General features: G+C 46.0%; 1 protein-coding gene across 3 annotated transcripts; it reads left to right on the forward strand.

Annotated features, from left to right (window-relative positions):
- The first annotated feature begins 1,358 nt into the window (after positions 1–1,358).
- On the forward strand, positions 1,359–14,422 carry si:dkeyp-120h9.1 (Y+L amino acid transporter 2-like). 3 transcript variants are annotated; one of them, XM_047019048.1, is made up of 13 exons: positions 1,359–1,428; positions 4,029–4,452; positions 4,823–4,998; positions 5,221–5,363; positions 8,062–8,187; positions 8,417–8,561; positions 8,709–8,832; positions 9,793–9,896; positions 10,262–10,358; positions 10,471–10,620; positions 10,747–10,930; positions 11,074–11,215; positions 11,729–14,422. In XM_047019048.1, exons 2-12 carry the CDS (start codon positions 4,327–4,329, stop codon positions 11,166–11,168), a joined length of 1,470 nt encoding a protein of 489 aa, XP_046875004.1. In that variant the 5' UTR covers positions 1,359–1,428; positions 4,029–4,326; the 3' UTR covers positions 11,169–11,215; positions 11,729–14,422. The 3 variants fall into 3 exon arrangements, with proteins under 3 accessions (XP_046875004.1, XP_046875005.1, XP_046875003.1); XM_047019049.1 differs by having other exon boundaries at positions 13,377–14,422; XM_047019047.1 differs by lacking the exon at positions 11,729–14,422 and having other exon boundaries at positions 11,074–11,306.
- Positions 14,423–27,107: the final 12,685 nt, after the last annotated feature.

Raw genomic sequence — 27,107 nt, forward strand, 5'->3', positions numbered from 1 at the left:
GGCCTACTAGGCCCGCTGAAGACGCGTCATTGAATTGCAAAGTTTGAGCACACGAAATTTTTTATGATCTAGTCTGAGGTAGGTTAGACAGGTCGACATTAGCCGAAGTTATTTGTCCCTGCAGTTTTCCAGATTTCGCTGCCGATGGGCTTATAATGTAGGCCGAATTGCTTGAAAAAGATATAGTTGAATGCAGAAAGACTTCAATTTTAAACCGGTAGAGGGAAGCAAATAGCCATGCGTCAATTCCTGGTCAAACTTATTTTTTTACATGTAGTTCAAGTACAAGTTAAAATATGTTATTGTCAGATGCACAGAACAACACAAGGTCAGAATGGGCACTAAAATTCTTGGGACAAGACAACGCAGAGCAACCTGACATAACATAACATAACACATAAGTACACAGTACATAGATTACATCTGTGATAAGCTAAAATATAATAAACCTCCTAAATATACAATATAATATACAATATTAAATACAGTACACTAAACCTCTAATAGCCTACACATAGTAACCTATACTTACCAGTCTGTCCACACGGTCTATTGAATTCAATAAGTGTAATAAGTGTAGCTTATTATGTAGGCCTGTGTGCCATGGTGTCTCTGGGCAAACACTGGACTATTATATACATTTTATAATAGGGTTCAAGACTCGCCATAAATCGTACATTCAGTGGTAGAGTTGGTCAATCATGGCAGACACAGACGGTCACAGGTATAAAAAAGCACTTTGAAATGTTAGCTTGCTCTAGCCTTTTATTCTTCTCATTGAAATAAGACAATGAATGTTTGTGTGAACAATTTGTGGACAAATTCAATCAATGTTATTGCTTTGCCACTGTTTGGAGTGAATGATAAACAAATGTCAAGTGCAGAGCAAGAAACCTCTCACTCAAGTCACTGATTAACCATAATGGAATCATTTAGCAGTGGGTAAATGTACCTCAGTAGAATGAATGTTTTAACCTGCCACACAGTAACGGCGACTCTTTAAAGTGCTATTCAGTATTCAACTCATATTTTTTCTTTTTGCAACCTGATATTATAATAAAATGAAGTAGCCTAGAAATATACAATGTTTTTTTTTGCCATAAGGAGAAAGATAACAGCACTGCATATATCATACACTACATATAAAAGACAAAAGAAATGGAAAAGGATAACAAAGATGTAAAACATACAAACAGATCATCAAGGGTAACAACAGACGACTAAAACAAATCTTGGTTCGAGGCTACTTCTAACATTCACCAGTTCTCCTCAGCACCAAGTCTCAAGGAGGCGGGGTCATGAGTACCCGTCATGATGACGACACGATGTAGTGAGCCAGCTGTGCCTCCTTTCTAAAAGTCAATCAGGTCAGACACATGGGTTTCTTGTTAGCAAGCTCAGAGAAGGAAGTTGAGGAGCTGAGTGAAGGTTTGTGGTGAATTATTTACTATATCATATTTGATACCGCTAATGTTTGTTTCTCGTATATACCACCTAAAATGAGTCATTACTTACTTTTACTAAAGGAACCGTACAAAACGTATTTAGCATTAACGATCTAATTGATTGTTGTTTTCTAGCTGTTGTTGAGCTAGCATAACTAGCTAGCTTCTCACATGCCCAGCATCCATGTGTCCTCCAGTTAGATAGCGGTTTGTAATTTTTATTAAGTAATTGCTGAAGGCGGTTGCTGTAGTACATGTTTTAAGTGGGGTGTTTTGGAAACAATTTCTTATTACATTTCCTAGCATGCCTACAACCAGATGTGGAGATGATGAAAGCAGCGCCAATTATTACTACGGGTGACGTAGCCTAAAACGAGCTACAGTATAGTAGATCTGCTTTTTAGGATAGTCGGTAGCGAGCTAACCAGCTATGGTAGCTAGCTACTAATATTCAACGTTGACTTTTAGGTAAATTATACTATTAATACGTTATACATAGAAGTACGTAACTAAACGAATCACCTTTTACGAGAACTGAAAATGCATCGCGATAGGAAGCCTTAATCCAGATTTAGAAGCAATGCCGGTTATTACATGAAGTATTTTTAGCTAGTGCCGGTAGAGCAGTGTCCACGTTTCATGTTATTGCTGTGGCGGAAGATGAATGAAGTAGCCTACATCTCCAAGAACAGAATGGGATTCGCATGGTATTTCATGATTCATGTCTTCCACATTTAAATGGATGACTACAGGACACAACCATACAGTTAGCAAAGGTACAACTAAATAATCCGTAACCCAACAGCAATCTGTAGCCTAATTTCTGAACTAAAGAAGCATTCAAACCAGATGCTACCAAAATCGAATTATATTATTGTCTTCTGCCCCTCCAATGACCTTTTATTGCTCCTGATGGGGATAATTGCTTGATGCTTTTTAGGTTGGGGACCAATGCCTCAACATCTTGATGGTTGTACTCCCTTACTTCCTGCCCATTTGTCAGTACACTGTTAGTGTAAATATCAGCTTTAAACGTATAAATTGGAGGCCTTTATGCAAAGTCTTTGCAGGTGTTCTTTACCCCCAATATTTGACAAACTGCTGCTGTATAACTCGAATAGCCGACTAGGCTATTCAAGTTATACAGCAGCACGTGAATGTACATTGAATGAGATCTCATTCAATGTACATTTCTCATAGTTAAAGTTAAGTCTACGTACAAGGTCAGGCCACTATTTGAATTACACTACCGGTCAAAAGTTTTAGAACACCCCCATTTTTAAAATATGTATTGAATTTTACACAGTTCAGTGAATAACCTGAAATGGTACATAGGTATTAAGCTGTAAGAGGTCTGCCAGACCCAAAGCCACAACAACAGAATCAGAAGACAAGTTTCTGAGAGTCAACAGTTTGCGTGATAGGCGGCTCACAGGACAACAGCTTCAAGCACAGCTTAACACTGGTCGAAGTACCGAAGTTGATGGTTGAAATGCTGCAAAATGCTGTGGTAGCATTTTTGGTTCAGGGTGCCACTCACTATGTGGAAGTGGCCAACTGGATCCAGTCAAAGAGCCCCAAACCATCACTTTCAACCATCAAGTTGAGGTTTTTCAATTAACAAAGGAAGACAAATCTAAACTATTTTTTCAACCTCTGGCAGTTTAGCGCTTATGAAGACGTATTAGATAATAATTAATTGCTCTGGAAGTACCAAGTCAATGAAAGGAATAGTTAAGATGAGTTCAAGACAAAATCAATGTATTTATTCCACAAATGTCAAGTTCTAAAACTTTTGACCGGTAGTGTATATATCGAGTAATATTATAAGATGGATCACTTTGTGAAACGTCAAAATCTCCCGTTGATATTATGCCAGATCGATGTGCTGAATCTAAAGGGCCTGTTCCACAGTTACTTTGATGTAACAACTGCCCGACATAGTAAATCCTCTGACAGCACCAGAAACATTTGAAGATTCAGAGAGGAATTCTTCTCTGTTCCAAGACAAAGGACCTTGAGAAATCTGCTGTGTTCCCAGTAATCCCACAAGGAGCCAAGGAGTTCTTTGTCGTCACTTGTTTCCAACTGCCCACCAAGCATGGGTTGGAAAAAGTGAGGCACACTCAACCCTGTATACCAGAGTATAATGTATTGTATAGTAATAAACCTAAAGGTATTTGTTTTTTTGAACACATAGGCTCTAACTCCTAAAGCCAATTAACAGGTTCAGCTGGGTCCAGCAATGTGCTAATGAAAAGAGGCCAGAAACACTCATCACAAGACTAGCTTGCCGCCTGGTGCATCAGTAGGCCTGACGCACTGCGTTTGGGCCATAGAAACTCAGCGACCCTCCCTTTTAGAAGGGGTGCTGACTTTGCCAGCACAGTCAATACTGTGGCATTCTGCTTCTGTCAAGCATTTTCCATGGTTTCTCAATGGATGACAAAAAGGCTACAACTGTCTTGATTAGTTGGAAGATATGCTGCTGGCTAGATAGCAGAAAGTAGTCATTCATTTACCTACTAACAAGTTTGGGGACCCTGTGGCCACACTGACTCTTTAAAGTTTGTCTCTTTTCAGATTGTTCCCCTCAAAGGACAACCGGTGAAGGGAGATGCTGTGACTGCAAGCTGAGGTTTCCCAACTTGGCTTCCCCAATCCTGACTTGGTTCCTGATCCTGCCCTGAGCCAAGCCCCCTCCCTTGGTCTCCACACCCTCTCGTCCAGCCCTCCGCCCTCCGCCCGGCCTAGACGGCTCCTTCTCTGCCTCCCGGCTTCGTCCTTCGCCCCTCCGTCTCTCTCCGTCCACCCGTCCATCTAGCCCCTCCCCCTTGGGGCTTCCCGCTCTTCCTCCGGGCCGCGCGCTCGCCCAGCCGCCATGACGGCCGAAGGGGACGCCACGTCGGTGGAGTCGATGCGTCTGAAGCAGGAGATCTCCCTGCTGCACGGCGTCTGCCTCATCGTGGGCAACATGATCGGCTCGGGCATCTTTGTCTCGCCAATAGTACGGCTGTGTTCGCCTGTCGTTATGTAGCGTGTCTTTTATTAAAGGCGGGGTTTGCCCGTTGTTATGTAGCGGTCCATTTTAAAGCCAGGCGAGTCAATGAAGGCAGTTGCCAAATCCAAGTTCAAGACAAAATCAAAGTATTTCTTACAAGCTGTTTTAGACCCATGTTGGGACATCAGGGCAACTCCTGGCTATGTCTATCAGTTGTAGCATAAAGTACAGTATTTTCTCTACACATTTTCAGAGTTATACTATCAGACACATCCTGATGGCAGTATGCTATGGAAGATTTTGTAAGCATGTTTTAGGGACTGAACATGGGGACTTGGCTACCTGTTGGTAATGTCTTGCACCCGTCTCTACACAGGGTGTGTTGTTCTACACTGGGTCGTTTGGCCTGTCCCTCGTGGTCTGGGCCATTGGAGGCGTCTTTTCTGTGTTCGGCGCCCTGTGCTACGCTGAGCTGGGAACCACAATCCGCAAGTCCGGGGCCAGCTACGCCTACATTCTGGAGTCCTTTGGTGGCTTCCTGGCCTTCATCAGGTGCGTGCGTGTGTGTGTGTGTTACAGTCTGAACTAAATGTTATGGTTTGTAGGGACTGAGGAAAAGGCAAAAGTTGCGGAAGGAAAGTATCTTAGTTCCGACCCGTATCAATTATTTATCTTGATCCCCATGTTTATTTATGTTATGTTTTGCTTCATGTGTTTTGCATCATGCTTGCCTGAGGCTCATAATTCAAGTTCTGGATGATTGAATCTGTAAAGGTTGTGGACGTCGCTGATGATCGTGGAGCCGGCGTGCCAGGCGGTCATAGCCCTGACCTTCTCCACCTACCTGGTCCAGCCCTTCTATCCCACCTGCTCCGCCCCCTACGATGCCGTCCGGCTCATAGCCGCAGCCATCATCGGTAGGAGGAGTACCTCAGTCAGCCACTGGGCCGTTTCTGAGGCCAGGTCGGACTTTTCATTTGTACCTCCAGGAAGTGCTCCGATTTCAGTTTAGTCTCTCTAACTCCTCCCGAACCGTTTTCCTTCTCAATGCCTGCTGATCCACTCCCATGTGGAATACAGGTTTAAGTGTGTATCTTGATCTCGCACTCCATGTTTTTATAGTGAGCATGAGCAAAGGAATGTGGATTTTCTGGAAAGCTTGCTTTCGTGACATTCAATATCTAGTCGTGCTTCGGGTTCATGTCTTCCGTGTCACTGCACATGGAAGCTTCCGCTGTTTCTTGACCGGGTTGGAGTGTCACCAGTGTGTATTGAGAGAACATTTGTACAATGTTACGTGTTACACACATTCTCACACACAAGCTACCACTGAGCTATAGACACACATGAGCCTTACTAGAGAGCGTGCAATTCAGTAGTCAGTTTTTTTTTTCTCCTTACCCTAGACTTCCTACTTTGTATCTTTGGGCATGTTTACACTAGGTTGTGAATGACGTATTTTGGTGAGAAGTTCCCCTTTGTGCGTTTTTGTGCGTGCATGATAGCCTTAGGAGAGACGCGTGCCCTGGAGTCATGGAATCCATGCATTAAAAAGGAAATCGGATGAATGCAGAAAAGCATGGAGATGAGATTTTGATTAGTGGTCCAAAATGTGTATTTGAACAAATCGAGGTGTACTTTGTTAAACACAGTCAACTAAGTATTCTTGTATGTTTATGACCTTTTCACTCAGACTAATGGTTAATACAATTTTGTATTGTCATAGGTCCATATTCTTGCGAATACTGTCAGTACCTAACGTGCAGAGATGATCTACTACCATCCAGCTCTGTGGCCACTGTTAGAAAAGCTCTGAGTCAGAGTACATTATATCGTTTGGAAAAACAGACTTAGTCCATTTCGGCGTGTTTTCCTATAATATTTCTGCACAATGTGCTTGAGAAATGAATCTAAATGCACCTCTGATATACACCCACTATGTCAATGTTGACACTTCCTCCTCCACCAGTAAGAGCTGCAGGGATCTTGAAGCACAGTGCACTTTTCACTAAACTGCTGTGTTCTAAGACTTATCCAGCCCATCTACCACTGTAAAATACCAAGAGAACACTGGTGTAACGACCTACTGCCAACAATTTCAGTGCTCCTAAGAGTGAGTTGTGAAATGACCCGAAACATGTTTGCCATGTAGCCTAGGCAATGCTTCATTCATGGATGTATTTTTCTCATGAGTGCTTTAGAATGTAAATCCAGCGTCATGTGCTTTTAAAGTCAGGGCCATTTGAAAGATTACCTCAGCGAGCACTGTAACCCCTTTTGTTATCCTTTGTTATCCTGGCCCTGTTCAGACCTGCAAATAAGCGTCTGCTGAGTCCACGCAGCCACCATCCAAGCATGCGGTTCACCTCTGGGGCCTGACTTCCTGCCACATGCCACACGCAAAAAGCCTTTGGTGTGACTCGGAGCCCGTTCTCGTGATATCCAGCCCTCCATCTTATGAATAGATGTTAAAGCAGGGGCTCCAGCCTTGCTCCTGGAGAGCTTACCGGCCTGTTGGCTTTGTCCAACCACACTCGTTTGACCAGATTCAACACCAGTTACCTGATCAATCAGGTGTGCTAGATTAGGGATTGAGCAAAAACCTAGAGGCTGGTAGCTCTCCAGGAACAGTAGTGAACAGTAGTGAACAGTAGTGAACAGTAGGAATGTAGTGTTTTCAAATGAAGTTACTTCATTGGTCATGTCAGTTTTTCTGTGTCGGGAATGTCTCATTCTCTATTTGGTTCGAAGACTCAATTGTGAGATTTACATTTAGTCATTTAGCAGACGCTCTTATCCAGAGCGACTTACAGTAAGTACAGGGACATTCCCCCGAGGCAAGTAGGGTGAAGTGCCTTGCCCAAGGACACAACGTCATTTGGCACAGCGGGGAATCGATCAGGCAACCTTCTGATTTCCAGCCCGACTCCCTCACCGCTCAGCCATCTGACTACATTTAAGGAATGTTTGAATAGATGAGATACCGATTTTCCGATTTCGTACTTTCAAGCACGTTGATCGTTTGCCAGACGCGACAGAAGTGCCTCTATACACTTTTGCTAATATATTTCCTCCTTCTGTCGAGCTCTATAGTGACAGGCGAGCTCAATCGATCGCATATAAAAGTCTGACGTGGCCTATCCTTCCTCTGCTCGTCAGCTGTCGGTCATTCTGCGTAGAGGGAGAGACGCTGTTTATCTGCCTCTTTATCTGAAGCCATTCCCAGGCAGTTAGCTTTATCGGAGCCAGTCTGTGTACTGGTGGCTGGTCGTTGCACATTATCTCTCATGTATTCCAATGTTTGGTCGAAGAAGATAAGACGGGATAACCTACAATTTAATATTCTGTAGGAGTTGAAAGTGCTTCTTTGGTCAAGATTTAAAAACAAGAAGGTTTCTTGAAATGACCACAAGCCTGGTTTGAACCATTGAACCATACTTTTTTTTTTGGGGGGGGGGGGGGGGGGCGGGGGGGAAGTGACATTTGCCACATGTTACCTCACTTCCTGCCCTTTCACCTCCTCCTTGTCGTCGTCCTCTTTCATTCCTGGTCCAACTCCTCTTCCTTTCCCGTGTGAAAAGCCTGACGACAGACTGCACTGTCCCTCGTCCCCAGGTCTTCTGACGTGCATCAACTGTATGAAGGTGAAGTGGGGAGCCATCCTCCAGGTGGTCTCCACCTTTGCCAAGGTGCTGGCCCTCATCGTCATCATCATCGCCGGGATGGTGAGACTAGGACAAGGTACGTCCCAAACACCTACACACACCTTTACACTTACACATACAAAGACATGCCGTCCCTTTCACTGGAGAACCTTTTTCTGTACATTTGTACACGCCACATACAGTATATGACCCGTGTACTGCACAGTGTGATTTGAATGGGTATGAAAAGGGTTTTCCGTAGCGTTGAGCTTTTTTTTTTTAACCAGGAGACCCTCTGTGATGTCTTGGCCTTGTGTTCTCCACAGGCAAGACGGAGAACTTTGAGGACTCGTTCAAGGGCTCCAAGTGGAACCCCGGGGACATTGCCCTGGCCCTGTACGCAGCGCTCTACTCCTACTCTGGCTGGGACACGCTCAACTTCATCACCGAGGAGATCAAGAACCCAGAGAGGTGCATGACGCATGCGCACACATTGGACGTCTGGCCGTTAGCATCGGCGCAATTTTCTTTTCTGTTGTCTAACATCTTTATGCTGTGGCTTGATATTTATTTTAATATTATTATTATAATTTTTTTTTACCCTTCATCCAATAACAGGAACCTCCCGTTATCCATAGCCATCTCCATGCCCATCGTCACGGTGATCTACATCCTGACTAACATCGCTTATTACGTAGTCATGGACGCGGACACTGTGTTGGCCAGCGAGGCTGTAGCCGTGGTGAGCAGGTGTTGTTTGACTAGCCGTTAGCTGTGTTGAGGGGTGTGTAGCGACGTAAAAATGCTGTAGAAAGGTAGCAAAAACCTGACTCTTTGGAATCTGCTTGGAAAAGGGCAGGCGCTTTCAAAAAACACTTAACAAGTGAATCCATCTCTCTATCGCAGGCCAACTTCAACACCTTCTGTAGCTGCCAGTAGTTCCTCATACGACTGAACATTGGTCTGAACCTCCGTGAACCACAAACAAACCGTGAACCGCCCACTTAGATTCTCCCGTGGTCTTGATCTGGCCAATCCAGCTGTATCGCACGGTTAGATCTGCGATGGAAAAGATCTGCTCTATTCACTAGAAACAAAGGTTCTGAGGCAATGCTGCACACAGGACAGTCCAGTAAAAAAGAATGCACATGCACCCTGATTAAACCATCAACCTTATTAGCAAGTCATGAGGCTCTGTCCTCATTAGCAGCATCTGTTCAGCCTCAAAGACCATTAACTGATCTCTGTTCTTCTCTCGTCTGGTCTGCCCTGGAAGCCACTGCCGGTAACTGAATTCCTAACGGGCTCCCTTTGACGATGTCAACCGGGACTTTAGCTTGCTTACAAAGTTATCTCCTGATGCAGTTAGAGAAGGCTTTGAACGAGGCTCATCAAGACTAAATGTAATTAACAAAATAAATAAAAATGGGCAGAACCGGGGGGGGGGGGGGGGGTAGTTGTGTCAACATGAAGCCCATCTTTACTGAAATTGATGTATTTCTTATATAGATGCAACCCAACTGAAGGGGTAAATATAGATGTTTATACTAAAGATTTGCTGACGGTACACTAGTGTGATGAGTTGGGGCCGGTGCCATCTGATGTCGGAAGAAAATCAGACGCGTTTCCTGACGGTTGGTCCGAAGGGACTAGTCCAACGAGACGCACAAACCGGGTGTTCATTGTCTTTCTTGCGCCTCAGACGTTTGCGGACGAAGTCCTGGGCTGGGCCCGCTGGCTGATCCCCCTGTCGGTGGCCATATCCTGCTACGGCGGCCTCAACTCCTCCATCATCGCTGCCTCCAGGTCAGCAACCCCCCGCCCCCCCCCATCTCAGAGCACGTTGTTGAAGGTGTAAACACACAGTGTTACACAGACGAGCAATGAGCTGCGAACACCCTTGTTTACTTTCCTTGGTGTTTTGCCATCGCCATGGTACGCTTTCTGTTGTGGGTCAACCTCGAAGCGTCCTGCTCGGGGAATCTGTAAGAACGATAGAGACCGAGACTGAGCAAAGTGGAGGATCTGAAACCGGGCATACAAAATGGATATAATTGTTGTATTTGTTGACTATATGGTTAAAGACTAAAGCTTCTTTAGGAAATGGATAGAAGTCATCTCAGGCGAGCGTTGTTGTTGTTGACCGGTAGTTCTCTCTCCTCCACCTGTAGACTGTTCTTCGTGGGTTCCAGAGAGGGACACCTGCCTAATGTCCTCTGCATGATCCATGTCAAACGTTACACCCCAATCCCAGCCCTGCTCTTTAACGTAAGTGTGGCACTTTCACTAAAGTGTGTGTACTTGTGTTCATGTGTGTACGCAGAAGGGATCAGTAGGGTGTGTTGCTTATCGTGTGTGTGTGTGTGTTGTTCCTCTCCAGGGCGGCATGTCTCTCATCTACCTGTGTGTGAGGGACGTCTTCCAGCTCATTAACTACTTCAGCTTCAATTACTGGCTGTTCATTGGCCTGTCCATTGCCAGCCAGATCTACCTGAGGGTCAAGTTCCCCGACATGCACCGCCCCGTCAAGGTAACGCAAGCCGCAATCTCTTTTTCACGATCGCCGTCTCGTTCTCTCTACCTGATCTCTCCATCTCTCTGCCTCCTCTAATATCTCCTTTTTTTTATCATTGTCCCTCCCCCCCCCCTCCCCCAGCTGAGCCTGTTCTTCCCCGTGGTGTACTGCATCTGCACCCTGTTCCTGGTGATAGTGCCCCTGTACAGCGACACCATCAACTCCCTGGTGGGCATCGGCGTGGCGCTGTCGGGCGCCCCCGTCTACTATGTCTGCATCCACCTGCCGCCCAGCTCCAGGCCCGCCTTCCTGAGCAGGATGCTGGGTGAGGACTGGTCACACACACACACTCATGTACTCACATTCCCCCCGGGTGGTCTTTTGTATCTGTCCTGTGTTCCTTTTAGATTGGGAGCCTTGTATAGTTGAATCTTTCGTCGATCTCACTTCCCGTTTGGCCGTCCGCAGATGTGATCTCCCTCAACACCCAGAAGGTGTGCCTGTGTTGCGTGGCGTCGCCTGACATCGACCTGGACAACATCGACCCAGACAAGATGCAGTGACGGCCAGACGGGAGGGAATGGACGGATGAATGAGTGACCGAGGAGAGGTATGGAATGAATCAAGCCGACGCTTTACGGGGCACAGCGAGCAATGGAGGGGCAGAAACGGATGGCGGTGGACAACCAGGAAGTGGACAGGGAGGAGAAAGGGATGAGAAGAGGAGGAGGAGGAGGAGAGACTGAGCGGAAGGTGGACCTCGCACTCAAACACCCCTCCTTCCCTCCTAACGAGAATTGAGCCTTGCAGAGCCTTGCGGGATTTGAACAAAACTACATTTATGAGCAAAGCTATTTGGTGTACAGTACCGTGCAGTTCCTGTGCGTGTTAAGCACAGAGGTGACTTGTGGGTGGAATTCACCAGCGCGCACGCAAGCACGAATGCAGCTCACCGCTTGTTGACACCTGTCAAAGTATAGCCCCTCAGCATCACTGAGCTGCCTTGATTCTGAAGATCCAAACACGTAGGAAAGGCGCTTTGAAGATGACTGAAAATCACTCTTTTGAAGTCTGTTCACTTAGAATTAAAAAAATGTTTTTTGACCCCTTTGTTTCGTTCCAGGTTTTAAAGTCGGTCCAAGGATGCTTGTTCTATCCCCATGTTAATTTCCAGAGGCCAGATTGGACACCGTGTCCGTCGAGCCAAGTGTGTCTGCTTCTCTATACTTAGAACCAGCTTCATGGCAGCTCTGAGCCCTTTAGAAACATCACACACTTATAGGAAACGTGAATAGGATGTGAGGCAAACTGGACTGGAAAAAAAGACACTTATTAAGTTCACTTATTGTTTTATTTGTATTCACACTTTTTTGTTTGTTCTTTTTCTGTTCTCTGTCACATGGTTGCCTGTTAAATCCCAGTTTGGCACCAAGCTCACCCCAAAATCACACGCTTGTCTGCTTTGCTAAGTGTTGCTTTAAGAGCTGCTGCTGTTTGTTTTTCGCCGAAGTTGCTCATGTGTTTTTCACTCTACCAGATCTGTGCAGAGCTTGATTTCCTTTAGCTTTATCACGTCCAGTCACCAACAGCAGCATTGAAGACTTCCCACAGTTCCCACTGGCCTGATCCAATCAGGTCACTCCCCCCCCCCCCCCCCCCTCCTCCCCCCATCTATGTTTCAATGCAAATCCTCCAGTATGATCTTTAAGGAGAGACAAACCAGAGGAAACTACTGTTTCTGGTAGGGTGACAGTTCCTTTCTGGTGTCGAATGTAAGAAAGACATGAATGGAATTCCGTTGTGTGAAGTTCCTTATCTAGACAGGCTATCCATTGTCTGAGTCCTGTACAATGATTGGGGGTGGTACTCGACACACTGCTTGGCTAATGTGCTTGCAATTGAAAAGGCCTGCTGATAGGCTAGCAGGGTTGCCTTGGTGTACGTGTATCTTGGAATGTTCTTAATCCGCTGGATGTATAAGGAGGTTTAAGGACTTAGCCATGTGCGCTTCCATATAACCAACATAGGATGATTATCCTGCCTTCTGGCCTCACAAGGAATGCCAGATTATTCTTTACCGTGCAATGCTTCTGAACCCTTCAGCCAAACCAGGGGCTCACAAGACGGTTCCTATGCACCCTCTAGTGGTAGGTTTTAGAAAACTGCAGTTGAGGGACTGTGATGTTAGTTCCTAGAGCCAGGGACGGGCTGTAGAAATGAGTTACTGAGCTCTCTCAGGTCTGACGTTTGATGCCATCCAAAGTTTCTTTTGTTTGACCCTTTCTCAATGCCAAACCTGACTCTTGCCTAAATGTAGCTTTAAGTGTAGCATGCTATCTCCTTTCTTGTTTGTGGCAGTTTGCAATGGTACCTTTTTTGTGTCCATTTGAAGGCCTTCAGTTGAACATTGTTATATTTGGAAACTATGCTATGAATAAAATGCCTTGCTGCTTTCTTTTAATCTTAAGACTCACCATATTGTCTGATTGTTTGTTAGGTGAATGGTACTATATGTCAGCTATGCTATACGTTTTTCCACTCTTTGGGGTGTTTTAGACACCTAAAGGTTCCATTTTCTCAATCACTCATATATCATGTTGTAATGCATCAGTCTGTGATCATGTTGTAATGCATCCGTCTGTGATCATGTTGTAAAGCATCCGTCTGTGCTGGGAGGTCTCTGATTGCAGTGTGTGTAACCACGTATACAAACTTTACGTTTTGACGTGATCTAGTCATCTTCTTTTCTACTGCCTGGTTTTGTATTCCAGATGAGCTGTGATGTTTTAACTGATGAGGTCAGCTGCCAGACTCGATGCCAGTTCTGTCCTCCTGCATCGTGTCATGTACTGCGTGCTTTAGACGGAGGCTTTGACGCCAGCTCAGAAGCTGCAGCTCCTACACTCCTCGGTGAAGGACCACCGTGTCCAGAGCAAAGCAGGAGACCCATTTCCATCCCAACCCTCAGTCTTAGTAGATGAAAGTTGCCTTTTATAGGAAGAAAAAAAAAAATATATGCATATGTGAAATGTCCGTTCTCTGATGTTTTGAAGAACATTTTGTGTGTGTGTGTGTTTACCATGTAAGTGTGCTGTAGTGTCCTCAGTTGTGCCTTCATCACTCCTGGACCAAATAGCCTTGATGGTTGATATTGTTATGCAAACCTTTTGTGTACTGTGTTGTGTTTCTGCGTCAGACATTTGCCGTGAAGCTATGGAGGAGCGTTGGAGCGTTTCCTCCTTAATAAAAGAGGATTCTGGAATGTCCGTGTTCTAGGGGTTTCTTTATCGCATCAGCGTTCAATTGCCTCACCAACTTCATCATGTACTGTGCTTATTTAGAGGATGTGAAGGACAATTAGACGACCCTTTCCACTGTTTCTTGTGCCACCAGCATCTGAGTCATGCATGCACACATTTTGGAGTTTTCCCCCCCCACCCCAAAAATTGTGTGGAGAAAGTTTGTTGACTTTCATTTCTAATCCATTGAAATAAATTAGGTACCTAGAGAAAAGGTCTGTCATTCCTACAAAGTCGGTGGAGTTCTGTACTCTGTTATCCATTGTGTTGTGGGACGGTTTAGGTCCGGTCGTGAAGCCCAGTCTTTCAATTGGGCCGTCTGACTGCAATTTTAAATAGGTGTTAAGGATTGAGATTCCACTGTCATATTGCTCTCCTGTTTTATTCATAATTTTTTTGTCAAAGAAATGTTCTATATACAGGGAACAATTAATGACGAGCTTTAGAATGTAAAGGAAAGCTTGGTGGAATCCCTGACTGACTGGAATGTGGATAAAAATAAATAAAAATAATCAACAGAATGCATGTTGGTCCTGGCTCCTCACAATGTTGTTTTGTCAGATCTATTCAAACCTTCATCTCATAGTGGATATTGGTTCCGGGTAAAGAACCCTGTCTGAAATGACCCCTCACAAAAGTTGGGGGACCCCCAAGAAGAGAAATTTGAAAGTGCTCATAGTTTTAGTTAAAGCTATGTAAACCCATGAGTAGTGATCCCAATATTACATTTATAAAAATAAAACCAATTATATACTGTATAGTTGGATTCTGGTCTACCCTGCCAGTGACTAAATGTAATTCATTCACCTTGCTCTGTGTTACAGAGACCCTGCTCTGTTTTGGGCCACCTCACATCCTGCATTTACAGGACTCTCCACTAGGTGGGTCCCTTTTCCCAATGAAAACTCTTAAGAGCTCTTGTATGTAAGTAAAGGGAGAATGTTATTGGTTCACCTAAGGTAAATGTGGGATCACATGCGTTTTAGTATGTTGGTGGAATAAATGAATTGATCTCCTTACCAACCAGACAGCTCAATTTATATGTAAGGGAGTGTGACCAGCATGTTGGAGCATGCAGTTAGTGAGTCCAGTGTGTACTAAGTGGGAATTACGGCCCTTCGTGTGACCCGTGAGTGTGTAAAACGAGTGTGTGTGCGTGCGCTTGTCAGTGCGAACGCTGTGTGTTGAATAAAGTGAGTTTGTGGCGTACATAAAAGACTTCACTGGGCTAATGAGAGGCTGGTGCACTTACCAGCATTTTCTAATGACTCTCCAACCAGCCCCTCCCAGTCCCGTCAGCATTGTGCGTGGATCACGTTTCACCAGGGGTGTGCAGTCCTCCTCTCTGATGCTGCCCAGGGATAGGTGCTCTGGCCTGGGTTGAGGCCTCATCTTCCCTCTCCCTCCCTGGGAGTTGGGTTCCACTGACTCATGCATAAAAGATTAGAGCGGAGACGAGCCAGCCTGCACGACCAAGCCAACAAGGTGCAGTAGCCGATGCTATACAGCCTCAGCGGACACCAGTACGGAACCCGTTTGTTGGCAACCTTTCGCTCTCGAGATCCAAGACGGCCCAAGGGAAGGGTAGGGGGGACGGACAGTGCTGATGCCCGGGGATGAGGCCCCTTCTTGGGGGTGAGGTAGGTCGGAGGAGTGGGTGAGGCCCTTGGATGAGAGGCCCACAGCACCAGAGACTGGCCCCCAGCCATGGAGCTGCACAGACGGCTGCACTGGATACACAACAGACCCTGGAGGGCCAGGGCCCGCCACCGAGACTTCAACCGTGAGTATTGTTCTGCGTGTGTGTGTGTGGATGGATGGATTTTCAGTTGGTGTGTTTGTAGTTTGGTGCCCGTGGAAACGTTTTTCCATACGGATGTGTGTGTGTTTGTGCGTATGCAGCATTTGTGTGTGTGTGTGTTTTATGTGTGTACAGACTCCATTAGTGCGTCCATTGTCCGAGAGTGGCTTTTAACCCTGTGCATGATTGTGTATGCACGTCCTGTGAAATGGAGAAGCTCACCTATGAAGTCACCAGCCAGCCAAGTCTCCCATCACTTGAGTCAGGGTTGCTAATGGCCTGAGTGAAATGGCTCTTCTCTAAACGTCAGGGTGTGTGTGTGTGTGTGTGTGATGTCGGAATGTGTGTGTCCTCTATGCATGTATGTCCAGTCCAGTAGATGTCCCCAATCCCAAAAATCTGCTTAAAACCAGTGTCCTTACTTCAGAATTCATTGTCGTGTCAGCTGACTTAATTGCGGTGCTATTTAATCTTGTTGTCTGGGGTGGGTTGATCGGAAGATGTCATTAAGAAACCACACGGTCGCTAGTGTAAGAGATCAGGCCCGACAGAATAAATGACGACATGCTGATCTGATCCGTGGAGTATGTGCCGGTCAACACACATGATACTGTGATTACTTCCTTCACTTAATTCATGTGTTTGCACAAGGGCACACTATACAGAGATGACGATAAACAGTGGCACGATAAACCCACGCACACAAGACATACTTGTAAATCGGGCATCGATTTAATTACAAGCTTTTCACGCGACAGTCCCCTGATAAAATGGTTCAATGGCAGATTATGATCGTGCTAACAGAGTGTATTAAGACAGTAGGGCCTCCATTTTAGAGACCTCAAATCACTCCAGAACGGTTAGTGTTGCTGACCCGTCCAGAAAAAACTAATTACTCTGCAACTTTTCCTGAGTGGTGGAGGTCTGTCTTACCCTTCCCCTCTTTGAGTGTCTCCTTTTATTGAGCGGTTTCGTCTTAAAAGCTCCACTCAATGGCTGTGTTGGTATGCAGGCGTCTGCTTGTCCATGGGTGTGCGCACATGCCCAGTGTATACCATCTACAGTGTATACTATCTACACTAGTGTATACTATCTACAGTGTATACCATCTACAGTGTATCATCTACAGTGTATACTATTTACAGTGTATACTATCTACAGTGTATACTATCTACAGTGTATACTATCTACAGTGTATCATCTACAGTGTATACCATCTACAGTGTATACTATCTACAGTGAAAGAAGGGAGGTAGGTCAGTGGTCATGGACGTTTCTGCAGACGCTCCATTTCCCCTTGCAGCTGAGAGGGCTGGGGTTGATCCTGGGTCCATTTTCTCCTGCCTGTCGTCCATCCGGTCCTGGTTCTCATGAGGCCATGCTCCAGGCACGGCTCAACATGTGACAGCAGCCTATGTACATAGTGAATGCTGCGTGTGTGTGTGTGTTAAGCAGTAGTACGGGGGCCGCACCATGGACATACGTAAGCTTGTAGATGTGTCCATTGTAGGCTAGGGCACAGAACTCAGGGTTGGATTCACTAACCCTCCCACCAAAGGGAGGGAACGTAGACAGAAGGAAGGATGGACAAGAGACGGAGATAGGTAAAAAATGAATAAAAGTGGAGGAGAGATAGATAAAGATTAAGTGCAACATGCAAATGAGGGAGAGAGAAGGATAGAAAAAGAGGAGTGTGGGAGACTTGGAGGGAGAGAGAGAGAGAGAGAGAGAGAGAGAGAGAGAGAGAGAGAGAGAGAGAGAGAGAGAGAGAGAGAGGGAGAGAGGGAGGGAGGGAGGGAGGGAGGGAGGGAGGGAGGGGAGGGAGGGAGGGAGGGAGGGAGGGAGGGAGGAAGGGAGGGAGGGAGGGAGGGAGGGAGGGAGGGAGGGAGGGAGGGAGGGAGGGAAAAAATAGAGCTGCCTAAATGCTACTCCCGATGCAAATGAAGAAGAGAGGAGAGGAAGGATGAGAGAGGGGGCAATCGTGTTGCATGTGTGACAGAGAGAATTTAGTTCAGGCTTATCAGCTGAATGCCATGTTCAACAGCTAGTGACAGCAGGGAGACAATTTGCAACACACACACACACACACACCATTTCATGGCACAGTTCATTAATGATGGTTCTGCTAGAATGACACAAACAGGGCTTGTGCATGGGTTTAACTTAGGATGGCATTCTGGATTTTACACACACACACACACACACACACACGGGCACACACACGGGCACACACACAGACTCAGCTTATAACCAACTATTTTTGGTTGGTTGAGCAGCAAGACACACATCACACACACACACACACTCATGCAGGCACACACATGCAGGTGCACACACACAGACCACAAACTCTTTAGAAGTGTGAATGATGGGTTTTAAAAGTCCAGAAATACGGTTATCTCTATTTTATTGCTGTAAATCCCCAAAGCAATGTGCATTTTTCTGTCAAATGCCAGTCTATAATGCCATTATACCAAATGGCATCAGAGGATTTTCAGTGTATAGTAAGTGTCCTTGTGTCTGCCATCAGCCTTTTGTACAAGGGGAAGCCATGCACAGGAGACAAGGGCTAAAAAGATCATCCCAAGGAACATGTCTCAAACCCCTCCCTTTCCATATGAAAGAAATTGTTTCTGAACACAACACAGCGATCAAGAGTCAGAGCCCTCCAACACACACACACACCCTACTTCTCTCTCTCTCTCTCTCTCTCTCTCTCTGTCTCTCTCTCTCTCTCTCTCTCTCTCTGTATCTCTCTCTCTCTGTCTCTCTCTCTCTCTGTCTCTCTCTCTCTCTCTCTCTCTCTCTCTCTCTCTCTCTCTCTCTCTCTCTCTCTCTCTGTCTCTCTCTCTGTCTATCTCTCTCTCTCTGTGTGTCTTTCTCTCTGTCTCTCTCTCTCTCCCTCTCCCTGTCTTTCACACACACACACACACACACACACTAACACCAAAGGGCCCAAAGGGCTTTGTGGGGCTCATTTAATTTCAAAGCTCCTTTCATGTCATTGGGGACTAGCTCCCTGTCTGACTCCTATCAGACTGAAAGCCATGTTTTTGATGGTTTGTATTTTAACAAGTAAGACAAGAGGATGGAGGTGGCATGAGGTACTCTTGATCAGTCTCTCTGTCTCTCTCTGTGTCTCTCTGTACTCGGTGGGGCTGTGTCAGAGAGAGCACAGGTCCCCAAGCAGTGTGTGTGTGAGTGCGTGTGTGTGTGACAGGCACAGAGCTGGCTTGAAATGACAGAACATGTTGTTGTTGACATCTTCTGTGAGCAATCAAACATGGGTCTGCTGAAGAATTCTCTATAAAACTAGATTTTTTAATATTTTTAAATAAATCTTTTTAATCTGAATTTATTTTCAGCTTATATTGAGAATGGCTCATTTCCAAACATTTACCTAGACATCAGCAAAAAAAAATAAAAAATTGAAACATGACATGCTCAAAGCCTCATTTCCGATAAATGGAATGGAGTTTCCGTATGGAAAATGCATGGGACGACACACATGCATGAAACACTGATTAGGAGCAGCCAGAAATAGATATTTGCCTTCCTTTTGATAACCCAGTTCCCTACTGCCTGCTCTCTCTGAAGAGGGAAGATGCTATTATTAGTTGCCAATGGTGACGTGTGTTGTCAATCAGACAACTCTCGAACACTAGTTTCTATGTTATTCCTTTGTTCCCTAAACACTCATACAGTCTCTACGCTTACATCATATTTTGTTTCTAGAGTCCTACTATTGTACTTTGTTCCTAAATCCTTGATCCCTAGTTCTTCAAAACTTTGTTATGAAGGCAAAGTGAGCTTATCTGTGTGTGGACATGTTATATATGACATACATGACATCATGAGATGTAAGAGGGATTCTTTCCTTTTGAAATGACCCTCGGGGAGACTCCCACAGTGACCACAAGGGGGCTTAAGTTTGAGGGCCTACAGTAATGTGAATTTATTGTTAGCGACAAATATAATTGGCCATGTCAACTGTCCAATTTTACACACACACACACACACTCATCTTGCTCACACTGAAATATACTTTCTCCACCACACCCTTTTTTATCTGCTTGTTTCCTGCGTTTGCTTAACCTTTGAGGTTGCATTTGACTTCTATAAACTGGTTTAGCAAGCAGAATTTTGCAGTTTTATTTTCCGTCTCCAAGTTTGAGGCAATCGCAAAAGCCTTGTCACTCATCTTGTCTTCCCCCTGACAGGCAATTCCTTGGACAAAAAGGTAGACGGTAGGCAAATGGTGGTGAAAAGACTAACTGTTGTGAATGCCATTAACACAACACCACCGTGGAATTTCCACAAAAAGTCATTATTGAACGAATAGAAGAGAAATGTGAAACATCTTCACTCTGTGGGAGCACGTCCACCGTGTTATTGACCATGAGGGACCTGTTTGTCTGCTGCAAGTCGATGTGAAGTCGTCAGACTCTTCCTGGAAAGCTTATCAGGGTGAAGTGCCATTTCAGACCTTGATACTGCCAGCTAACCACATTGCATTGTTGCTATGTCTGTGTCCTCACTGAGTCATCCGGGCAGTCCATTGTCCTGTGTCCACCTCTCTTTTTCCTCCATCCCTCTTTCTTAATCTTTTTTGGGCTCCATCGACCCTTTCCTCTAGATTTCCTTCCAGGCCTTCTCCCTGCTGTCTCTCCTTTCCCTTCTGTCTTGCCCTCCGCCATCCCCCCCCCGCCCCTCAGCCCTCTCCTCCCTCCCACTCTCCACTCTGGTCACCCCCCCCCTCTCCCCGTTTCTTCTCGTCCCGTCCTCTCCACTTTCCTTCCTCCTTTCTTCCTCCCCCCGTCTTTGTCTCAAACCTCCATCCTTCATCGGCCTCATTTTCCCTACTTTCCCTAGCTTTCGTCCGTCTCCCTCTCTGTCTCTCTGCATTATAGCCATGATGTGATTTGTAATGGTTTTCACAGTGAGGAACATCCTCCCACTCCATGGCAACACGCCTCTCTCTCTGTCTCTCTCTCTCTGTCTCTCTCCCTCTGTTTTCCAAGTGGAGCTCATAGAGCAGTCAACAGTTCTAGAACAACAACATCATCATCATCGTTGCAGATTGTCTCTGAGTCACCCGCTCTCTGAACACTGCCTTCTCAACTTTTCTCTCTCTCTTTCTCTCTCTCACTCTGTGCCTCTCACCTCGTGTACACATAGCTCCACACTTTGTTCATTTATATCTATATTCTTATTCAGTCTCTCTCTCTTTCTCTCTCTGTTCCTTTCTCTTTTTCACATTTACTCTCACAACATTCACTCTCTTTTCTATCTTTCTTTCTGTCTGTCTTACACTGTCTGTCTTACACAGCAGGGTCAAAGCCTTCAGATGTTAAATCCACTTTGTGAGAGTCGTCATGCTTGAGTCATTTCTTGCTGGCATTTCTGTCAGATTTCCCAGTCAAATGTCAGCAAAGAGGAGTCATTGTGATTGTGCCAAGACTGCCAACCAACACGTGCACACACGCTATATAGTGTCTTTGATATAGATAATACATTGTCATTACACATAATTATCAGTACAGGCAAACATCTGACAACAATGGCACGACATCAGCTCTGAACTGGCTTTTCACTTGTGAGTGATTGTGTTTTGCATTCCTATTACGAGTTTTTAATGGAATACAGCCAGAAAAGAAATACCCATTGGTTCATGGCTCTCCCAGTTACCCTTCCTGTCATGTTGAAACTAGGATGTTTCTCCACCGCTCTGCTTTTGTGGTTTTCAATGTTGACAGCTTCCAACAGAGCGGACATGTTTGACCACACTACTTCCGAAGCCAAGTTCTAGGCCCTTAACAAAATAAAAGTCCATTAATTAAACATTTTAATCCTTTCGGTTCATTTGGATTTCTTCCTGTGTAGTATCACTCATATTGGCAGGTGAACATAAATTCAAGGGGTTCATCTGGCATTGTAGCTTCAGAGTAGAATAACGTTTTCTTTCTTTTTCTAAAAGGTGGGCTCTCATGGTTTCATGTCAGTGGGTTTAGTCTGGTTTGCCAGAATCTAGGCCGGGTTGCCAGGTTTTGCTTGGTAGCTCTCATTGACGGCTTCTTTGGAGGACTTAGGCCTCATGGTCTTCATGACAGACAGGATGTGGCTTTATGGAGTGGTTCCCTTCAGACTGACTGCCAAGCTGCCCATGCAGTGTGTGTGTGTGTGTGTGCGCGCATGCATGTGTATGTGTGTGTTTGTAAGCACACTGGTGAATGAGTCGAGGGTGAATCCCACACACCACCAGTGGGAAGAAACATTCACATGCTGATGAACCGGAAAATACTCCTTGTCTCAAACTCTGGAACTCTGTGTGAGAACCTCTTTCTCTCTCTCTCTCTCTCTCTCTCTCTCTCTCTCTCTCTCTCTCTCTCTCTCTCTCTCTCTCTCTCTCTCTCTCTCTCTCTCTCTCTCTCTCTCTCTCTCTCTCTCTCTCGCTCTCCATTCTGGGAAAACCATGAAAAAGAGAAAGTGAGCAGCCTTTGGTGAACCTTTGGAAAAGCAAACCCTGTCCAGGTTTCCACCAGACTAACATTTCTGGACTCAGTGGAGTGAGCTTTTATGATGTCAAATGGATATCGACAGTCGCATTGAAACATGGCTCAAATGTGGGTCACCGTGGGTGAACTGGGGATAGTTGAGCAGCTAAACCAGATGTGATCTTTCTTGACTGGTGGGCAGACAGAGAAAGCACTGTGACACCCCCCCAAATGATATCCATACTCCCACATGGACACACGCACCACACACAACCACACAATCCCCAACACAGACGTAGGGCAACACACACCCTACTAGACCACACACATACACCCACACACAAAGGCCCAATCAAACACGCATATATCAAGACAGCCATACACACCCTATAAGAACACACACACGCGTGTACCGCAGACCTCCACACCCTGCCAAACCACACACACACACACAAGCTGTCTCTTGCTACTGTGATTCATTCATCAGGCTTCTGGGTTGGGGAGAGGCGATGGAGACAGTAGTAGGGGGAGCAGTGGAGCATCACCTGGAGTGTGACAGGAACCACAGTTCTGTCATCCTCAGGCACCCAATATGTTCCCCACCCCTATGCTCATTGAGACATCCGTTATTGCAATTGTGGAAGTGGTGCCTCGACTTCGCTAAAGCAGAGATATTGAATGCTGGTCACGGTGCAACACTTGCCACTCGGTTGGGGCCATCTCTGTGCCCTGCCCATCTCTGTCTCGTTGCCCAACCTCCTGTTCCGTTCCACTGGAGCTGTTCTAGGAACTGAACTCTGCAGAACATCCTGGTTCCCACACGCGTTTCGGTTCCAGGGTGCTTCTGTGGCTAATAATACAACATCGAGAATGGGTGTGTCTCAATTGTGCACATAAACTTCCTTCCCTTGTGTCCTTTCCCCCGTGACAAGGGTCAGGATGAGGCAAGATCAACTAGCTGCATGATTCAAAAAAACACTGGTTTCGATAACATGATCAGATTTACAAAGAATCATTTGGTATTGTAACTACTGAGAGGCACCCTGAATGTCTCCCTCGATGCTACCCTTCCTGTCCCCTCTTTAACCTTTGTACCACAGCCACCCTCTTTTTCATTTGTCATGGCTCATGCACTTTCTTGTTCCCCAGGCAGCTGCGGACGTGGTGGCACAGCAACCACATATCTAGCAGTAGCATAAACTGCATATAGCATAATCGCAATTGGCATTTGAACCCATGGTCTCATTAGCATGAGCAGTCGGGTTAGCAAACGCATCCGCGGTTGCATTAGCGGTGGCCCACCATTAGCGGTAGCGTTGACCCTGGAGTTAGCAGGTGTGTCAACATCAGCAGAGGCTTGGTAGAGGGGAAGTTGTGGCCGTCACATCTGTTAGGGTGTCACCCCACCCTATCCTGATCTGCATATCACCGTGGGGACCTCTTTAGGGAGGAGGAAAACCCCCCATACAGCCTACACTACCAGGGGGCAGAGTCCTAGAAGAGGCTTTGACAATCTCTGTCACTACCTCATTTTATATCGATCAATGATACATTGTTCCCCCGAATAGAAATAATCTGAATCTGAAGAAATATGGTGGAAAAGGTGGAAGGACTTTTGATGAGGTGGAAGTATAGCCTTCAACCAATTTCCCCCCAAATCTCGAGGGGCAATGTTTGTAAAAGTGCGCCATGACTTTCACGAAGCAGCGTCCACCAACCGGCTGCCTTTGAAAACCTCATCAACAAATAAATCTTCCGAGGTCTTTCATCGAACCAGAAGCTCGAGAACATGTAGGGACAGAAGAGGGTGCGGTGCACCCTGGTTGCACGTGACTCTCCAGGTGTGGACCCCAACACGTGCTGACCGGAGCTGGGCCAGTCAGCACAGCTGGCATCTAACAGCCACCCCACTCTGTTCCCTCACGGGGAGAGGAACAAGAACAGAGAGAGTGGCAACCAGTATCTGTTCTCTGTGGTCCAGATTATGTCGCTCGTTTTATGTCTACCGTGGCTAGTGTGCCACTTGACATCTACTGTGACGTGCATGCATGTGTAATTGAATGTACAGCAGTGCTATCCTAAAGGTATCTGCACTAAAGGATGACTGTCTGTGTCTCGTGACTCAATTTGTTGACCCCTACACACACACACACACACACACACACACACACACACACACACACACACAGCTTCCCACCTTTTCACCCTCACCCCTCAGAATGAGTCAGAGCGGGAAATCAAATGCTTTAAACCCAGCAATAGCCTCATTACGGTTACCACAGAAACCAGGCAAACCTTTATGCAATCATATCTCTCATTGTGTAGAAGACGGAGATGTCTGTGTGTGTGTTTTACAAAGCTCTGTGGACAAATTCACTGGGGGTGTCTTGGCAGTGGGGTCAGGTGGCAGTCAGTAAATGAGGTGCGGTCGCCCACTTTACCTACTGCTGGCACATGACTCTCTCTCCCTCTTTCTCTCAATCCCCCCTCTCTCATATCTCTCCGGCTGTTTCCCACCGTGTCTATTTTTCCCTCACTTCTCCGGCACCTCCTCCCAACTTTGACCGTCGAACTGAGATGGCAACCCTCTCTCTTTGGTACAGCTCACTGTTGAGAACATCAAAAGACTTTGACTTGAGTGAAAGCTTTCGTTCAAGACAACTTCAAGTTTCTCCGCCCTTCCTTCCTCATTTGAAGTTCACACGTGTTTCACTTGTGAACAGATTGTGCTGCCATGTTACATTAGTGGTGTTCTTTCACAACTCCAGTACCTTCCGGAATGACGCTAACCCCGAGTGTTTCCACAGTGCTCCCGGCATTCACATTTGTGCAGATGCAATGTATCCGAAGCCTATTAGTGGCTGTGTTGATAAATGGTTTCCATAACAAAGCTAGCAAATAATTCACTTCATGTTAACAAGCTGTGGTAGCGTCCTTGCTAGTAATTCACAAGGCCTAGATTTGCATTCATGCTAATTAGCTGTGCTAGCATCCATGCTAATAAGCTATATTTCAGCGTGCAGTGACAGCTAGCACACTGATCTACATTGTTAGGAACAGAATGCCAAATGTAGGATGCTGAAACCCCTATTCAGCTGTGTGGAACACTATCGTCTGGCTTGTTTCATGACAAAGACTGCCATTGTTGAAGACCATTCAAAAAAATCTATTGTACGAGCAGGTCCAATTGTGCTATTTGTGTGTGTGTGTGTGTGTGTGTGTGCGTGCTCTGGCAGTATTGTTGCAAGCTGCTGGACTGTTGCATAGCAGTTTAGTAGTGCCGTGTTTGTACTCTAGCACAGCGTGTTAATGGGGGCGCAACAATTTGTTTTACGTGAGGGTGTGCATGTCCAAGTGACTGTTTGTATTCCCTCTTTGTGTTTATGTGTGTGTGTTAATGTGTGTGTGTTTATGTGAGTGTGTAAAAGTGTGTTTTTGTCTCCTACGGTAGGGGGGCTTTCTCTGTGTAACAATGTATCCAGTCATTGAGATTCCAGAGTGGATTCACAGCAAACATGACCTTAGTTTGTTGGCTTCAGAGCTTGTAAATGAGTTTTTTTTTAACTTCTGACGTGAGTCATACACCTACTCTTCTTCATCTGTCATGTTGTCTTTAATTCCAGAAAATATTTGATGGACGCACAAACAAAACACAGGATATGTGATATTACAGTAAGCAGATGGGAGGAGTAGGACGTGTTGGCGAGAGTGTGTGTAGTTGTGTGTGTGTGTGTGCGTGTGTTTAAGTGTCTTGTCTGAAGGATGGCTTTGATAATCACCGCGTCCATCGAGGCTCTATGATAAGAGTAACCCAACGTTGTGGTTACATTGCCTGACAACCACTTGACGACCACAGCCCACGCCTAAACCTCTTCTCAACCAGCCGACTCCCTCGCTGGTTCCTGAAACTCAAATCGTTCATGGAACCTTCCAAATATGTATCTCCAAAAGATTTTTGGAGCAATAAATATTCCCTCATAGCTTCAAAGGAGAATATTTTGTGGTTCTTCACAATTTCAGTACATCAACTGTCTGCTTTTGTCTTCACCAACACTCATCTCTGAAGCAGTTTACTGAGCTGTCTGCTGTTGTAAACAGTCTAACTGACCCTTTTGACTGTGTGTGTGTGTGCGTGTGTGTGTCTTAAGGCTCCTGTTTCCTGTAGGACCTCTATTATTCATGTCTGGAACTCCAGATGCACCTCCCAGGATCCCGAACGCAGGCCAAGAGGCCAGTGTCCTGTTCATAGGACACACCAAGAGGGGCCAGTGTCCTGTTCATAGGACACACCAAGAGGGGCCAGTGTCCTGTTCATAGGACACACCAAGAGGGGCCAGTGTCCTGTTCATAGGACACACCAAGAGGGGCCAGTGTCCTGTTCATAGGACACACCAAGAGGGGCCAGTGTCCTGTTCATAGGACACACCAAGAGGGGCCAGTGTCCTGTTCATAGGACACACCAAGAGGGGCCAGTGTCCTGTTCATAGGACACACCAAGAGGGGCCAGTGTCCTGTTCATAGGACACACCAAGAGGGGCCAGTGTCCTGTTCATAGGACACACCAAGAGGGGCCAGTGTCCTGTTCATAGGACACACCAAGAGGGGCCAGTGTCCTGTTCATAGGACACACCAAGAGGGGCCAGTGTCCTGTTCATAGGACACACCAAGAGGGGCCAGTGTCCTGTTCATAGGACACACCAAGAGGGGCCAGTGTCCTGTTCATAGGACACACCAAGAGGGGCCAGTGTCCTGTTCATAGGACACACCAAGAGGGGCCAGTGTCCTGTTCATAGGACACACCAAGAGGGGCCAGTGTCCTGTTCATAGGACACACCAAGAGGGGCCAGTGTCCTGTTCATAGGACACACCAAGAGGGGCCAGTGTCCTGTTCATAGGACACACCAAGAG

The sequence above is a fragment of the Hypomesus transpacificus genome, chromosome 4 (genome assembly GCF_021917145.1).
Source record: "Hypomesus transpacificus isolate Combined female chromosome 4, fHypTra1, whole genome shotgun sequence".
NCBI classification, from domain to species: Eukaryota; Metazoa; Chordata; class Actinopteri; order Osmeriformes; family Osmeridae; genus Hypomesus; species Hypomesus transpacificus.

What these genes read in the sequence shown, in the direction of transcription:
- si:dkeyp-120h9.1 (XM_047019048.1), top strand. Translation starts at nt 4,327, where the DNA reads ATGACGGCCGAAGGGGACGCCACGTCGGTGGAGTCGATGCGTCTGAAG. An exon ending in CATAGCCGCAGCCATCATCG is followed by an intron (nt 5,364 to 8,061) that starts GTAGGAGGAGTA and finishes CCTCGTCCCCAG; the next exon opens with GTCTTCTGACGTGCATCAAC. An exon ending in TCCATCATCGCTGCCTCCAG is followed by an intron (nt 9,897 to 10,261) that starts GTCAGCAACCCC and finishes CTCCACCTGTAG; the next exon opens with ACTGTTCTTCGTGGGTTCCA.